The sequence below is a fragment of the Corythoichthys intestinalis genome, chromosome 19, assembly GCF_030265065.1.
Source record: "Corythoichthys intestinalis isolate RoL2023-P3 chromosome 19, ASM3026506v1, whole genome shotgun sequence".
In the NCBI taxonomy this organism is placed as follows: domain Eukaryota; kingdom Metazoa; phylum Chordata; class Actinopteri; order Syngnathiformes; family Syngnathidae; genus Corythoichthys; species Corythoichthys intestinalis.
The window spans coordinates 16,663,024-16,680,138 of NC_080413.1; the positions used below are offsets into that span (position 1 = coordinate 16,663,024).

A 17,115-nucleotide genomic window follows, 5' to 3' on the forward strand; every position below is an offset into this window, starting at 1 on the left:
CCAGGGGAGCTGCCAGGGATTTTGGGTCCCGTGAAAAGATATCACTTTGGGCCCCACCACCAGTACCAGGGGACACACACACATTTAGAGTATCATCAACTACGTAATTTCCTGCATTCTGGTGAATCTTTACACACTAATTTGTGCATTTTCTGCATTGATTTAAGATGAAAATACATTTATGTAAACACACAGCGTATAGAGCAATCATGAATAGACTGATATCTATAAAAAATGTAATGAAGGCCATCTTTTACAATCTAAATATATTTTTATTTGAAATATTCTCAAAGCAAATACCACAATGAATGACTTAGAATCAGGGGTTAATGTGTGCCGGAACATGCCGAAACATGTTCCGGTACCTCTTGATTTTAGACTCGACGTGTTCCGGGACTTATTTGGTCCGTTCCGGCACCTTTTGAGAGTAAATATTCATGATAATAATATGCAAAGTGTTTTAGAGGGGAGCGTAAAGCGACGATCGTCTCCTTTAATGCTGGCGCCCTCTTCAGTACATTACGCCACGACTTGCAGAAGTTTGACACACGGAGCACACATTAAATAACACTGGAAACCAACCACCACTCTAAAGTCATGGTTTCCCAAACTTTTCATCGAGCATTTGGGCTTAACAGAAAACAGTTGCTTTAAATTGTAACACTTGCTAGGTGAAAGCTTGGCAGCGAAAATAACACAGGAACCTTGACGTTTTTTACCCCCTCATTTTATTCTTCTTTCCGCCACCCTAATGCAAAACAAACAACAAGTCACTGGCGGGCGGCTATGCAGTCCACCAATCGGAGCGTCGTGCTGGCGCACCAATAAGAGCCCATAATATTATATTAAAAAGTTTTTTTTTTTTTAAATTCATAAAAAAAAAATAATAATAATGTGCATAAATTCATTTACAGAAAAAAATACCAAGAATTGTATGCTGTTTATTAAAAAAAAAAAAAAAACGTCATTTGAAAGAGTCGGAGATTTGGTGATGACAAATTACGCCCCTCCCCAACATTAAAAAAAAAACCAAATTTCGGCGGCATCTGGAAAGCACGCAGCCAGGAATCGGATTAAACATTATTTCAACATGCCAAAAAGGCAATTGAATTTACAGTTTTTCTTTCAAAAAAGGAAGATTCAAAACGAGTCAAAAAAGCCACAGCCGGCGAACAGGGAAGCTGCAGCAAACATGCTAACAGTGAGAAGCAGGTGCAGCAGGAGGCTAGTGCCGCAGCAGGTAGCCAGGTTCACGGGGAGCCAGCCAAGCAGAAGGCTACTACCATGGCAGCAGCTGGTCAGGTTCAGCGCCACCCGGATTCGGGACCAGCTACAGCGCCAGCAGTCAGCCAGGTGAACCATGGATATTATCTGAAATTAAGGCTTGTAAGTCCCACAGTATGGCAAGTGGGCATTTGCGTGTTGTTTTTGACAGCAGTTTTTGCCTGTGTTCCGGGACCTGTGCGTGTCTAGTCATCCCTGCGCTGTCCTATGTACTTTGCGTTCCGGCACCTTATGATTTACAAATTAAGCACTGCTTAGAATAAATGTTTTAACTTAGCTGTACTACAGTATTCACTTACCGGCCACTTTATTAGGTACACCATGTTAGTAACGGGTTGGACCCCCTTTTGCCTTCAGAACTGCCTCAATTCTTCGTGGCATAGATTCAACAAGGTGCTGGAAGCATTCCTCAGAGAGTTTGGTCCATATTGACATGATGGTATCACACAGTTGGTGCAGATTTGTCAGCTGCACATCCATGATGTGAATCTCCCGTTCTACCACATCCTAAAGATGCTCTATTGGATTGAGATCTGGTGACTGTGGAGGTCATTTGAGTACAGTGAACTCATTGTCATGTTCAAGAAACCAGTCTGAGATGAGATTCCAGCTTTATGACATGGCGCATTATCCTGCTGAAAGTAGCCATTTGAAGTTGGGTACATTGTGGTCATAAAGGGATGGACATGGTTAGCAACAATACTCAGGTAGGCTGTGGCGTTCCAACGATGCTCAATTGGTACCAAGGGGCCCAAAGAGTGCCAAGAAAATATTCCCCACACCATTACACCACCACCACCAGCCTGAACCGTTGATACAAGGCAGGATGAATCCATACTTTCATGTTGTTGACGCGAAATTCTGACCCTACCATCCGAATGTCGCAGCGGAAATCGAGACTCATCAGACCAGGCAACGTTTTTCCAATCTTCTATTTTCCAATTTCGATGAGCTTGTGCAAATTGTAGCCTCAGTTTCCTGTTCTTAGCTGAAAGGAGTGGCACCCGGCGTGGTTTTCTGCTGCTGTAGCCTATCTACCTCAAAGTTCGACGTACTGTGCATTGAGAGATGCTCTTCTGCCTACCTTGGTTGTAACGGGTGGTTATTTGAGTCACGGTTGCCTTTCTATCAGCTCGAACCAGTCTGGCCATTCTCCTCTGACCTCTGGCAACAACAAGGCATTTCTGCCCACAGAACTGCCGCTCACTGGGTAGTTTTTCTTTTTCGGACCATTCTCTGTAAACCCTAGAGATGGTTGTGCGTGAAAATCCCAGTAGATCAGCAGTTTATTAACAAGACTCTTCCTTCTGTTGTTTGAAATTTTCAAGACATTTATTTTTTTCTTTACAGGGCTTTTAACGTAAGTCCATGTGTTTATGAATATTGTTCTGTGAGAAGAAAATCCTCAATTTCTAGTGTTTTGAACAAATGAAAACTGTCAATTACAAACAGGTTAAAAAGCTCTTTCACAACCAATTTCTAGATATTTTATACTTTTTCCACAAAACAAAATCCCGCTCACGTTTTATGCCACAGCATAAAGGTTGGATGAGCATCATTAAAAAGAAGCATTTTATATTTTTGTATTGGATTCCATTCAAAATGTGTACAGAAAGAAGTGGCCATCCGCTGATAGTGTGGCGGCTGTTATGCTTCACCAAAAGATGAGGCCTTGTCTTTTAACAGGTCCACACACACGTGACAACTCCAGCTCCCTGCGGACACACAATGTATTTATTCAGCATTCATGCATATTTGCAACAGAAAAATCATTGTCTAATTATTCATTACTTCACCTTCTGGAGGCTGAGTCATGGGCGGTTTGAGGCAATACATGTGGTAGCCTCGGTCGCAGTCGTCGCAGAACAGCAGTTGGTCCTGAGAGTGACACGAATTATTATACTGTGATGTCATCAAATAGAGAATGTGCATCCAGCGAGGAACATACGTCGTTTTCAGAGGTACCGCAGAGGCTACAGGACTTGCACTCGATACACTGCCACTGGTACGTTCTCACTGCGTGCATCATGTTGTCAGTGAACTGCAAACACGTTGGGTGGCCTGTCCATACACAGAAAACAAAGAAAAGCGTGACTATGCATAGCATTTTTTACACCTTTTTGGCTAGCCTGACATTATAAAGCTTCAATTTACCAGAGCGTCCACAGTCAGAGCAAGACACAAGCTCCTCAGCCTGCCCAGTCTTTCTGTTAGAGTCCTGGTCTCCTAGGCAGAAGTCGCAGTAGTCGTTGGGGATGATGATGCCGTCAGGACCCTTTTGAGCTTTAATGACGCAAAGTGTAAGCTCTTATTAGGAAGATAGAGCGCTTGTATGGACCGTTCAATCATGTTTCCACACAGTAGACACATAGCTAGCATATTTTTAAGATTGTATATCACACTTTTTGTTTCATAATTTGGCTGATCCTATGAATTATATGTATTAGAATCAGTGTTGCCAACTTGGCTACTTTCCAAAGCCTCTTGGTAACTCTTTTTTTTTTTTTGTAAAAAGCAACTCGCGACAAATCTTACGACAAGTTATCATCTTTTTTTCCTATTGTAGTGTATTCTAATTCTGGTCTATTTAGTTTGGCAATGTTAAAAAAAAGTAAGGGTTAGGGTAGTAGTCGTTGTAAATACATTTAAAGTGTTTTTTTTACTCACATATTGCTTTATTCCTCTCTCCTACAGCTTCCATTACAATTACATGCATATTGCCAATTATGCAACTTTGGTGATGATGTCATCTAGCGACTTTTAGGACAGCCAATAGCTACTTTCTTTAGTGGGGAGTTGGCAACACTGATTAGAATATGATTTTTCCAAGTCGTTAAATGTTATTTCACAGCAACTGACATAAACACTGAGTAAGCATTAGCAACAGCAATGTGTTGCGTGAGACATATAGCTGAATAACCAATATTACTGGCTAAAGATGTCCCGATCGATTTTCAAAGTATCGGAATCGGCAAAAAAAAATATCGGACATGCCTTTTTTTAACATATATATATATTTTTTTTTGTTTTGTTTTTTTTGTTTTATGAAATTGTTTTCTATTTGTATTTAACGTCACAGACAAAATTTCTTACACTCATCCAGAGTCTTTAGTTTTAGTTTAAAGTAGGGCTATCAAATTTATCGCGGTAATGGGGGTAATTAATTTTTTAAAAATTAATCACGTTAAAATATTTAACGCAAATCACGCATGCGCTGCAGGACCCACTCACGCATTGACGCGTTCAATCTATAATGGCGCCGTTTTACCTATATATAGAGTTAAAAGGAAGCGTAAAATGAGTACAGTGAATTTTGGCAGTCTTTAGAGCCTTTCTTTAGTTGGCTAAAGCCTTAAAATCCCTCTCAACCATTAGAAACACCGTGGGAAGCAATGTGGTGAAGAGAGGTAGTAGTTGATCTTTTCCTTAACACCCTTTGTTATTTCCCAACGCAGAGAAGATATATCAATTGGTGCCACTACGCACAGTAATGGTTGCACTTCCCATCATGGCTACAGTCTCATTTACTGAAAGCTCAACAAATACACTAGATGGCAATATTTAGTCACAATATACAAAGTCACATTTATCCTTTATGAATTACAAGTCTTTCTATCCATGGATCCCTCACAGAGGAAGAATGTTAATAATGTAAATGCCATCTTGAGCATTTATTGTCATAATAAACAAATACAGTACTAATGTACTGTATGTTGAATGTATATATTCGTCCGAATTTTATTCATTTTTTTCTTAATGCATTGCCAAAATGTATATGATCGGGGAAAATTATGGGGAATGATTGGAATTGAATTGGGAGCAAAAAAAAGCAATCGGCTCGAGAAATATCGGGATCGGCAGATACTCAAACTAAAACGATCGGGTTCGGATCGGGAGCAAAAAAACATGATCGGAACAACCCTAATACTGGCCATACATATTGCACACCTATTTAACATGTTGTTGTTTGATTTATATGTTTTCAATATTTCACTGGGGTGACGTATACGCCGGTGCAACTTAGAATTTGAAAAATACTGTACTTTTGGGTGACAGAGAAGTCAGTAGTGGTTGCCACTGATTGGAACTAAAATGGTGACAGAAACTAGATGTCGACCAATATATCGGGCTGATCGATGAATTTTTTTCCAACATTGGCCGATTAACAAAGACAATAATCCAATAAAAGAGGATTTTGATCAGGCATCTGTGTGGGCAACTGTGGCCGCTGCTGACTGACGGTAGGACCCCGGAAGGACCCTGCAGCACCTTGAAGCAATAATACCTCACTGCAGCCGACAGCCGCTACAAACTACGCCAATGTTGCTGTAAACTACACCCACATGATGCTACGTTGCTACAAAATACGCCCACATGATGCTATAGTGGTAGCGTCTGATGCGTCTCATAGATATCACATATATATAGAACTAGATGCGAAATGACAGACTCGGCGGCATTAGTAAACAGCCGCTATCTTAAAGCGGGAGACTTCTCAGGAAGGCTCTGTCGTAGCGGACCTAAGGTGAGTAACTTTTTTTTTCTTAACTAAAATACTCATTATCAGCAAACTCTTGACTCAAATCCATCTTTGAATGATGAAACAGTTTTAAAACTTTCACATTTCAAAAGTAGACAGAAGGCAAAAAATTATGCAATAACGGGAGGAATTTTAACAACTTTAGCGGTTGATTCACAATATTAAATGACTTCCAAACATAGCAAAGGTCGCAATCTTGATATCAAAATATCCGCAATACCCCTCTGTCTAGTTAAGTTTAGGGTAAAGAATTGGGCTAGGGCCTATTGTCCCAAAAAACGTTCGAACTTCACATAGTACAGTAAAAAAAAATTCTTCGTACCACCATACCAACAGCAGGTATGATTTGAGGGGCGTAGTTTGTATTAGGCGTGGGTTGTAGCGTGGCTCCGGCTGCAGTCAAGCCCTTCTCGTTTGAAGATAAACTGCTACAGTAAGCTTCAAGCTTACCTGTTTTGTAAATTTTGTAAGATTTTTCTTTCTATCATGCAATGTTGCTTTAGCATTTTAAGGTGTTTACTGGATGATCCTTACACTCTAAATCAGACATGTCCAAAGTCTAGCCCGGGGGCCAAATGCGGCCCTCGGTCAAATTTCATCCGGCCCCCAGCCTCTGTCATAACAATCATTAACATCTGGCCCGCATAGACTTAATATATTGGTCAGCAGTACTGCTACCAGCATATGAAGTAGCTTACACACTAAATGCTGCTCCTCATTTACCCACTAAAAGGCAGCAGCACTCTAGGCAACATTACCCCGTGTGACCCTTTACTCCCAATTTTCTAAAATGGCGACAATCAACAAAAACTGTTGACTGCGAAGGCCGACGCTTCAGGGATATGTGGAAATTGGACTATTTCTTCACTAAAATACGCAACAGTGGTGTCTGCCTCATTTGCAAAGAGACAGTGCACTGTTTTTAAATAGTTCAATGTTAGGCGATATTACCAAACAAGACAAGCTGACATGTACGAAAAGATTACAGGGAAGAAGTGAGACATTGAAGCAACTTGAAGCTAGTTTAATTTTACAGCAGCATTATTACATTATTACATTACATATAACAGCAGTATTTCGCAAGAGCCCGAGAGTCGAAAGACAACGCCACAAAGGCTAGTTGCGAGATTGTTGAAATTATTCATTTGAAAAATTAGGGCTGCAGCTATTGATTATTTTAGTAGTCGATTAATCGATGAACTAGTTAGTTCGAATAATCGAGTAATCGGATAAGGAACATGAAAAATTAAAATACCTGAGCTGAGCCTCAAACGGTATAAAAAATAAATAAGGATTGTCAAGAGAACAATGGCTAACCTACATAGCAAATGTCTGCTAGCTTAAATAATATAAAATACTAACTTTTTTTTTTTTTTTTTTTTTTTTTTTTTTTTACAATGCTCTTGACAAATGGTTCGGACACATATTCCCACAAAAAAAAAAAAAAAAAAAAAAGCTAAATATACCAATACACTAAATTACGAATGCATTAAAAAAAAAATTGCTCAAACATAAACTTGGCTTATGTTGGTTTTAACATGGAGCAGCTGGATTCAGCCATGTGAAATGAGGCAGACTAGAGGGCAGTGTATCACTTTAATTAAACGAATACTCGAAGCAGCAAAATTTAATTCAAATCCTTTTTCTTTAATCGAATACTGGAGTTAATCGATTCATCGTTTCAGCACAAAAAAATAAATAAATAAAGCAAATGTGACACACAGAATGGCCTGCTAACATTTCCTTAAATATATTGTTCTACGTAAAGGATGTCAGCCAAGGTCGGCCCTCCACATTTTTACCACACCAAATCTGGCCCCCTTTGCAAAAAGTTTGGACACCCCTGCTCTAAATGTAACTCATAGCATTAGCATAGCATTCACATTAGCATTAGCATGGCGAGTATCCTCTTAAACACTCACTCTCACTTATTCACATCTCGTCATGACATCCTGGTGGGTTTAATTATTTTAAAATAATGTATTTTTCATGTTGAGTATAAATAATCATAAAAAGAAGCGCTGTGTTCATTGGTTTGATAGCACTAGACCAAAGTAATGCTTTAAGTCTCGGGTAATCATTGTAAATTAAGGAAAAAAAAAACCCTTTCATAATCTCATATCGGCTTCAAATATCGGGTTACATAATCGGCTTTGGATATTGGTAATCAGCTGATTTTTTTTGTTTGTTTTATATTGCTATTGGCATCAAATCAAATCCCTCTTCGGCCGACTTCTAGATAAAATACCCACAAATGTTACATTTTTTGTGGGTAGGCGGGATAAATCAGGTGCATATTTAAAATATTAATACAGACTACGCTACTGTACTACTATGCTATACTGTCTTCTGCAGTACAATTTACATGTGACATCATCGTGAATGTCTTTCAGATTGTGTACCGGTAGATTTAAATGCATCATACGTTTGTGGTTGTCAGGATGTCGCGGGGGGGACAGGGCTGGCTCGCTCTCCTTCTCCTCGTCGCATCCTTCCTCCTCAGCCAGGTGAGTGTGCGTGTAGTGATAACTCAGGCCAGGACGGTTCTTGTAGCGTTTTCCGCAGACTGTAAACCAACAACAGCCAAAGACTGTTATATTATTGCTCCTTCATAAATACTGTACCTTAAGCATCAATTTCTACGATTATTTGTCATGGTAGCTAATCTCTCCGTTAATGAGGTAAAAAAAATAAAAATAAAAGTTACATTTCATATTTTGAAACTACAGAGGGTCATACTAAGAAGGTGAAAAAAATATTGCTAGTTGTATTAGAAGAACAGGTTCTTAAATTTTACCCGACAAAAACTATTTAACTGATATATTTTGTGAAAATTTGCGTTATTACATGATGAAGACATAGGGTAAAAATACTATACAAATAAAGTGGCAAAAATTACACAATTATAAATAAATTACAAATAATTAAAGGTATAGTTATATTTGGCAAAAACATTCATTCCCATTCCCACAGTGTAAATAATCTCTTGTAAAAACTTTATTGAAAACAAATAAAGCCCCACTACAGTACAAATGTATTAATATTGTTTGAAAAATATTTTTTAAAAAAAGCAACGGTTGCTAACTGGCAATTTGTTAAGGGGTAAAAAAGTCTAATCTAATCATGTTAAATGGGCGCTGAAGCCATGGTAGAAGTTTCCATCAGTTCTGCAGCCATTTTTATAGTCAGACTGCAGAATTACAGTGGATATAAAAAAGGCCACACACCCTAAACAAATGCTAGATTTTCATGTTAATGACTAATGAGACCAAAAAAGTATTTCAAAATGACATAATTTTAAGACAAAGATAATGTGGTTGCACAAGTGTTACACCACTGAGATAAATCATGATAAATGGAAGTCAGCGGAAAACTTTTCTTCGTCTTATCTGACATTTTAAAAACCTGGCATTTGAATCGGGGCCTGTAACCCTTTTATAGCCACTGTAAATGGCAATTTGTCTAAATATTATTGTAACTATTTCCACAATGGCTACATCTGTGAAAGACATGCGCGCGTCAAAGCCATTCAGTTAGCCATCCTTTTCATCAGAAATCATTGAAAAGCGTTAATGACATGCTTTTTATGTATTAAAAGCCATTAGTGACAGCACACAGGAAGAATACCGGAGGAGAGATACCTGCTTCAGCCTTTTTTGAGTTATGCTTTTGTTTGTGTCTATCTGGAACAGAGGAGACATACAAGCAAAAAAAAAAAAAAGAAAAGAAAAAAAAAAAAGAAAAGACGGACAAGATTCATTCATTTTGCTTTTCCCGAAAGAGGTTCATTCATCAGTCGGCATCTTGCAATCCTTCCTTGAGGAGAGTTGCATGCTTATGAGGGAGGCTGTATGAACAGCTCAGTCTTTCTTCATGCCAGGTGACAGGAAGTGACTTGAAGGGAATTTAAATGCCTTTTTTTTTTTAAAATCACATACAGACTGAATCCATGATCCAGAGAGGACACGACACACAGAGGTAAAAAAAGATTTTTTTTTTAGGGGAGGTTGGTGTCTTACTGTCACAAACGTAAGGTTTGTCTTGGTCATCTGCGCTGACCGCTTCAGTCTTCTTGCGACTAGAGCTTCTGTTCTGTAAAGAAAATGCAAAAAAAAAAAAAAAAAAAATTCTGAGTGACGATTGCATTGAATTGTAATATTATAAAGTGAAGACAACAACACAATTACGTGTACGAAATGTGCTAGATTTAAACTATTCAGGGGGAGTGGTCACTACAGTGGACAGTAGGCATGTGCTGGTTACCGGTTTCAAGGTTTACCGTGATATGAAAATGTCACGGTTTCAAAGCTACTAAAATTTTCCGTCATACCGTATTCAATATTAGCTATTTTTTATGTCCCAAAAATGCAGCGAGAAATCCAAGGCTTGGAGCGGCAGCGCTCACCCCTCCCTCTCTGTTTGTTGCTCTGTCCTGTGTCCGTCGGTGACCCAACACCTGAGCTCCCCCACCCTCAAAAAAGACAAAGTTGCTAGTATGTGAGTACTTCGTGGAGTACACGTCCACGCAGCAGCAGCACTGTTTCACCGAGCCTTCGCCTAGTCTCCGCTGGGCAAAAACACTTTTCTAACCCACTTAAAAATTGCAACTAACGGTAATAAATCAAATTTGTTGTTTCACATTTCTGGTGCTGATTTGATGGGCCAAACGCTCGAGCTTAACACAAACTGCAGTTACGCTTTAGGTGGCAGTCGCGAGTAGAAATGTGACAAACTACCTTTAAGATCTTTATATCTTTATAGGGTAAGTGATAATTTTTGGTTATCAACAAATACTTTGCGCTTCAAACTTCACGCTCTCAGTCCATCGCGGATGTTTTTTTTTCAATTAAAAAAAAAAAAAAAAATACAGATGAGCTGTCCCGAGTCGATCGTGTAGTCTCACTCTCGCTCGCTCCCTCCCTCTCCCTGCTCTTTGTTCGTCAGGTTGGCACGCAGTGCACTGAAGTTACTTATTAAGTAAACAATAATTGATGAATGAATGTGTTTGATCTTGCAAGAGTCACAATCTTCAAAAGCTCTGCATGCGTCAATCATCGTTTAACTTGTTAAACAGTTGCTGTGGCAAATCACTGTGTGTAAGTGAGCAGCGCCGAGCGGATTTGAGTTGACTCACTCAATGAAGCATTTAATAAAGCCAAAAAATTTTTCTACTACTGAATTCTTGGTTAAAAATAATTCGGTGGGACAGTAACATTTTTAAAACTTAGCATAATTATTACATTTGGAGTAAAAAAACAAAAAACAAACATTTATTAAATATATGTACTTAATAAAATATACACTTATCGCGGCGGGTTCTGGTCCCAATTAACCGTGAAAAATTAGGGATCACTGTATTAGCAATTACGATGTTTTTTTTTCAATTATTGATCATTGTTTGGTCACACTTTATTTAACAGTGGTATCATAAGATTGTAATAAGAGACTCTCATGAGCATTAATGTATGTTGATTACAGATGTCATTAAATGTCATCTGGCAAAATATGTCACTTTTGAATGGATGGAAAAGATTGGACTGCACATAAATGGAGTTAGTGACAAAATTTGCCGAATGACAATGACATCTGCCATAAGTGTTACTCATTTTTCATAATATATTTATATAATTATAACTAGAAGGACTGGCTGTGGATGCTCAACTATCAGTCCCATTGACGACGCTAATTCATTCGCCCCTTCCAGTCAAAATGAATTGGACATCTAGCACCGTCAATGGCTGCCTACCTACCGTCATTTTCGAACTATAAGCCGCTACTTTTTTCCCTCATTTTGAATCCTGCGGCTTATAGTCCATTGTGGCTTATTTGTTGATTTACTTGGGTAAATAGGTAACACTTTCTTTAACAGCGGCGTCATAAGACCATCATTATTATGACATGACACTATCACGGGCATTAACGACATTATGACATCTGTCATAAGCATTCATTAATGCTCATGGCAGTGTCATTGCTTAATTCTGAAGGTCTTATGACAGTCTTATGGCGCCACTGTCAAAAAAAGTGTTACCAAAATAACATAACCAACAATTAATGAAACAACTGGAACAGTAACTGAAGATATAATTTGCACAGAACATGAATTTTTGATTGTTATGTGCATCTGTAGCGCTGCACTGGATGTTAGGAGGCAAATTGGACGACAACAGTGTTGACAGCAGGTGGCAGCAGAGGTTGACTGTTTCCCCCAAGGGAACAGTGATGGCCAAATGAAGCTTGTTCGAGCGATGAAGCTTTGTAGCGAATTGATTCAAAGCTTCATAGCGGTTCATTTGATTTTATGACAGTTTTATGATGCCGCTTTCAAATATAGTGCTACCAGTTAATATCTTTTAGTGTAAATATCCCATAGTACAGTGAGGTCAGCTGCGGCTTATGGTCCAGTGTGGCTTAACTATGAACAAATGTTATATAATGTTATATAACCTTATAGTCAGGTGGGCCTTATAGTCCGAAAATTACGGTAATTGGCGGCCAATGCTTCCAATGATTGTCCTCTAACACTGAAAAATGAACAACTAAATACAAATCTTATATGAAAAGTTTAATTGCAGGGTATTTTAATGATTCTTTGGGCATCTTGACTCACTTTGCCTCGGTTTCTGTTCTTCCTTTTCGGTGTATCCACTTCAAAATCTTCGTCATCTTGAAAGCCATCTCCGTTTTCCTCCGCCTCCAGCACTCTCTAGGCGATAGACGTGCATAGAAAAACGTTTAAATGCACAGAAACGTTCAAAAAGGAGGGAAGAGTTAAACCATGGATACAGTATTAAAGACCTGTATTTCCAGCAAGGTCTCCTCCTCCTTGCAGGCATTGCTTTTCTTCTCCAGCAGGTTGTCACTCCTAAGCAGGGCCTCTAGAGCTGTGGCCTCACCCAGCGGCCCCTCGCGTTTGGGGGCCAGCTCAGCCTCTGAGGAACACCCGAGAATTTTATTTTTTTATGTTAGCATTAAGTCTAAAATACACGATGTGTGATTCCTTGATTTTTCTGTTTAGTTTGACTGTAACCTTCTTCCTACTAAGCTTAATAAACAGTTTGATGCCTCTTTAAGTATATTTACTAGGGCTGTCAAACGATTAAAATTTTTAATCGAGTTAATTACAGCTTAAAAATTAATTAATTGTAATTAATCGCAATTCACACCATCTATAAAATATGCCATATTTTTCTGTAAATTATGGTTGGAATGGAAAGATAAGACACAAGATGGATATGTACATTCAACATACGGTACATAAGGACTGTATTTGTTTATCATAACAATAAATCAACAAGATGGCATTAACATTATTAACATTCTGTTAAAGCAACACATGGATAGAAAGACTTGTCGTTCTTAAAAGATAAATGTTAGTACAAGTTATATAAATTTTATATTAAAACCCCTCTTAATGTTTTCGTTTTAATAAAATTTGTAAAATTTTCAATCAAAAAATAAACTAGTAGCCCGCCATTGTTGATGTAAATAATTACTTACACAATGCTCATGGGTGGTGAAGCCTATAAAATAAGTCGCACCCATGCGCCAGCAGAGGGCGGCAAAACTCCATAAAACACAATTAACAAGTGAGCATTTCACTGTACTGTCATTTAAATCTGTCTTAGTGGGGCATGTGCGTTAATTGCGTCAAATATTTTAACGTGATTAATTAAGAAAAATTAAATACCGCCTGTTAACGCGATAATTTTGACAGCCCTAATATTTACTAATTTTATCAACACATATAAGTCACATGACAGTATTTAGCACTTTTATGTTAAATTGCGCTCACAAGTCAAAACTGAAACTTGGTAGGTCACTCATATCTCAAGGAACCACTGTACTATAGTTTGTTATTACCGGTAGTAGTTTCGTATTTGATTTTATTTGATTACATCAACAAAAATACTTTTTTTCCATTTCTTTTTGCATCATTTCTTTGTTTCCATAAACTGTAATAACCTCAATCTCAATTCCCTGTGGTAATGTAGGTAAAATTCAGCTTTCTGCCCATTTATTGGAGGTTAACCTTGAGCACGTTCGTTCCTTCTCTCCGTCAAACACTCACACAAATATAGACACACTCACGACTGCTCAGGAAGTATTAAATAAACATGAAGCACTCCTAAAAAAAAAAAAAAAAAAAAATCCTGTGAGGGGAGCAGTCACATTCCTCCGCCGTGTGTTGTCATTGATATCTGGGCTGTGCTGCACAACTCTTTCCCTCCCCCTTTACTATTTTTCTGGTCGCCAAAGTAACTCTTAAAATTACATTAAGTCTGGAAGAGAAGGAGGAGGGGAAAAAAACAATGGCGGTAAAGCTGAAACAAAGACCCGCCTTTATGGTTTTCTTCGCCTCTTATCAGGTTCCTGGTATGCAAACATTAAAAAAAACAACAACAAAAAAACAAGTACACTTTATAAGGCTCACTTGCAGTCTAATGCCTCCTGGTCAAATGATTAGAGGCCCGGTTAGGGTGCTTCTGTGCCGCAGTGGTCGTGTGTGTGTCTCGGTGTGTGTGTTTCTACACAACAGTGAGAGGGGGCATTGATTCGGGGGGGAAAAAATGAACCTGGAGACCTAGGTAACCAGAGCCAGATGGTCAGATAGCGAGCCTTGGAGTCGCATACATAAATGCTGAGTGCAATCATATTATTGGGTTTCCCTCCCTGTTTTTTGTCCCTATTGACACGAATGATGAAAACCAGAACACACTTACACACGTCATTCATATGTATATAAGACACAAAATAAGAAGTGTGAATTTGTTGATTATGCACCTGTGTGCATGTGTGTCAACGTGTGTGTCCTACCAAGTCGAAGCTCACACAAGCGTAGCTGAGGATCCAGAGGTGGGTGAAGTCGCCTCTTCTTTCGCCAGCAACGTGCCGGGTAAGCGTACATCTGTCCTGATGCTCTGCCTGCGCACACACAAACATATACAACAGTAGTGTGATATATCAATAATACAGTGGGGCAAATAAGTATTTAGTCTACCACCAATTGTGCAAGTTCTCCAACTTGAAAAGATTAGAGAGGCCTGTAATTGTCAACATGGGTAAACCTCAACCATGAGAGACAGAATGTGGAAAAAAAAAAAAAAACAGAAAATCACATTGTTTGATTTTTAAAGAATTTCTTTCCAAATTAGATTGGAAAATAAGTATTTGGTCACCTACAAACAAGCAAGATTTCTGGCTGTCAAAGAGGTCTAAGTTCTTCTAACAAGGTCTAACGAGGCTCCACTCGTTACCTGTATTAATGGCACCTGTTTTAACTCGTTATCGGTATTAAAAGACACCTGTCCACAACCTCAGTCAGTCACACTCCAAACTCAACTATGGCCAAGACCAAAGAGCTGTCGAAGGACACCAGAGACAAAATTGTAGACCTGCACCAGGCTGGGAAGACTGAATCTGCATTAGGTAAAACGCTTGGTGCAAAGAAATCAACTGTGGGAGCAATTATTAGAAAATGGAAGACATACAAGACCACTGATAATCTCCCTTGATCTGCAAGATCTTGCCCCGTGGCGTCAAAATGATAACAAGAACGGTGAGCAAAAATCCCAGAACCACACGGGCGGACCTAGTGAATGACCTACAGAGAGCTGGGACCACAGTAACAAAGGCTACTATCAGTAACACAACGCGGCGCCTGGGACTCAAATGCTGCACTGCCAGACGTGTCCCCCTGCTGAAGAAAGTACACGTCCAGGCCCGTCTGCGGTTCACTAGAGAGCATTTTGATGATCCAGAAGAGGACTGGGAGAATGTGTTATGGTCAGATGAAACGAAAATAGAACTTTTTGTAGAAACACAGGTTCTCGTGTTTGGAGGAGAAAGAATACCGAATTGAATCCGAAGAACACCATACCCACTGTGAAGCATGGGAGTGGAAACATCATGCTTTGGGACTGTTTTTCTGCAAAGGGACCAGGACGACTGATCTGTGTAAAGGAAAGAATGAATGGGGCCATGTATCAAGAAATTTTGAGTGAAAATCTTCCATCACCAAGGGCATTGAAGATGAGACGTGGCTGGGTCTTTCAGCATGACAATGATCCCAAACACACAGCCAGGGCAAAAAAAATGTTGCTTCAATCAAAATCTATATTTTCAATTTTTAAAAAATGTGTGAATGCAAAAATAAATTTGAAATTCAAAAAAATGCATTTGAAAGCTATTTTTATCTTAATTTCTTTTTGATTGATGTCATTTTGTTTGTTTGGTTTTTTAATCGAAGCAACTTTTTTGTAATTTTGTTTTGTGTTTGGGCCACATTTTGGCTAAAAGATATGTGTCTTTATTATTCAATCAAAAAATAAGTTGCTTCATACAAAAAAATATATTTTCTAAAGAAAAATTACTTCAATCAAAAAAAAAAAAGAAAAATTCAATCATAGAAAAAAAGTTTTTGAATGCGAAAAAATATTTGTCACTCAAAACATTTGCATTTGAACACATACATTTTCATTAAAAAAAAGTTTTCTTTATTTTAGCAATCCTTTTTGTGTTTGGGGGCATATTATGGGTAGGACATTTGCCTCTAAATCATTCAATTCCCAAAAAAAGTTGCTTCAATCATAAAAAGAATATTTTCAATCAGAGAAAAAAAATCCTTTGAAAAATAAAATTGCCCACCCCTGTTTTTTATTTTTTAATAATATGCAAAGCAAATGACCGTCTAAGGTGCAAGTCAAATGATCTGTTCGAAAAAGAATTTTTACTCATTATAAAATTATCTTTTTTTTGTTCATTTCATTCATTTTTGTTGTTTGTTTTCTTATTTTACAACTTTTATATATATATATGGGAAAGTCAATTACATGCAATGACACGTCTTGGCCACCGGGGGGCTGGCCCCCCCTTAAACTCCGCTTATGGTACCCACCCTTAATATACAAACACATTTATCTTAAAAATGCACACACATTTGCACATAGGGTGAGAATTTTCAATAAGCACTGCCCTCCCTATTATTGAAACAAAACTGCAATAGAGACCTACACACAAACGCACTCATCCGCACACACATTATTTCAGTGTTCAGCCTAATGATCTCCATATTTCAGGAAATCGCACTTAGGCTGTTTGTCAGGATTTGTTGGGGAAGGAACACGCAAAGTTGATTTATTTTTGGTTGTCACAGGCAAAAGGGGTAAAGAACAGGAGGCGGGATACGATTCAAATGCAACATAATGTGCGTCAGGTCCGCCGCAAAGTGCAGGGTGCGGCCGGCGCGGTACCGAGGAGGGAGGACAGGCTATTTGTGTCCAGCTCGATGC

At 38.6% G+C, this 17,115-nt stretch overlaps 1 protein-coding gene across 2 annotated transcripts in view; it reads right to left on the bottom strand.

Moving 5' to 3' along the window:
• Positions 1-1,097: 1,097 nt before the first annotated feature.
• Positions 1,098-17,115, bottom strand: part of dpf3 (double PHD fingers 3) — a 29,967-nt gene continuing 13,949 nt past the window's right edge. The window contains exons 3-12 of one of the 2 annotated variants that reach the window (XM_057823443.1): positions 14,642-14,749; positions 12,623-12,756; positions 12,435-12,530; positions 9,844-9,916; positions 9,466-9,507; positions 8,250-8,390; positions 3,439-3,567; positions 3,233-3,345; positions 3,081-3,162; positions 1,098-2,999 (exon numbers count right to left, since the gene is read on the bottom strand). In XM_057823443.1, coding sequence (XP_057679426.1) covers positions 2,932-2,999; positions 3,081-3,162; positions 3,233-3,345; positions 3,439-3,567; positions 8,250-8,390; positions 9,466-9,507; positions 9,844-9,916; positions 12,435-12,530; positions 12,623-12,756; positions 14,642-14,749 — 986 coding nt within the window. In that variant the 3' untranslated portion in view covers positions 1,098-2,931. The remainder of the gene's footprint in view (positions 3,000-3,080; positions 3,163-3,232; positions 3,346-3,438; positions 3,568-8,249; positions 8,391-9,465; positions 9,508-9,843; positions 9,917-12,434; positions 12,531-12,622; positions 12,757-14,641; positions 14,750-17,115) is intronic. The other variant, XM_057823444.1, reaches the window with a different exon arrangement.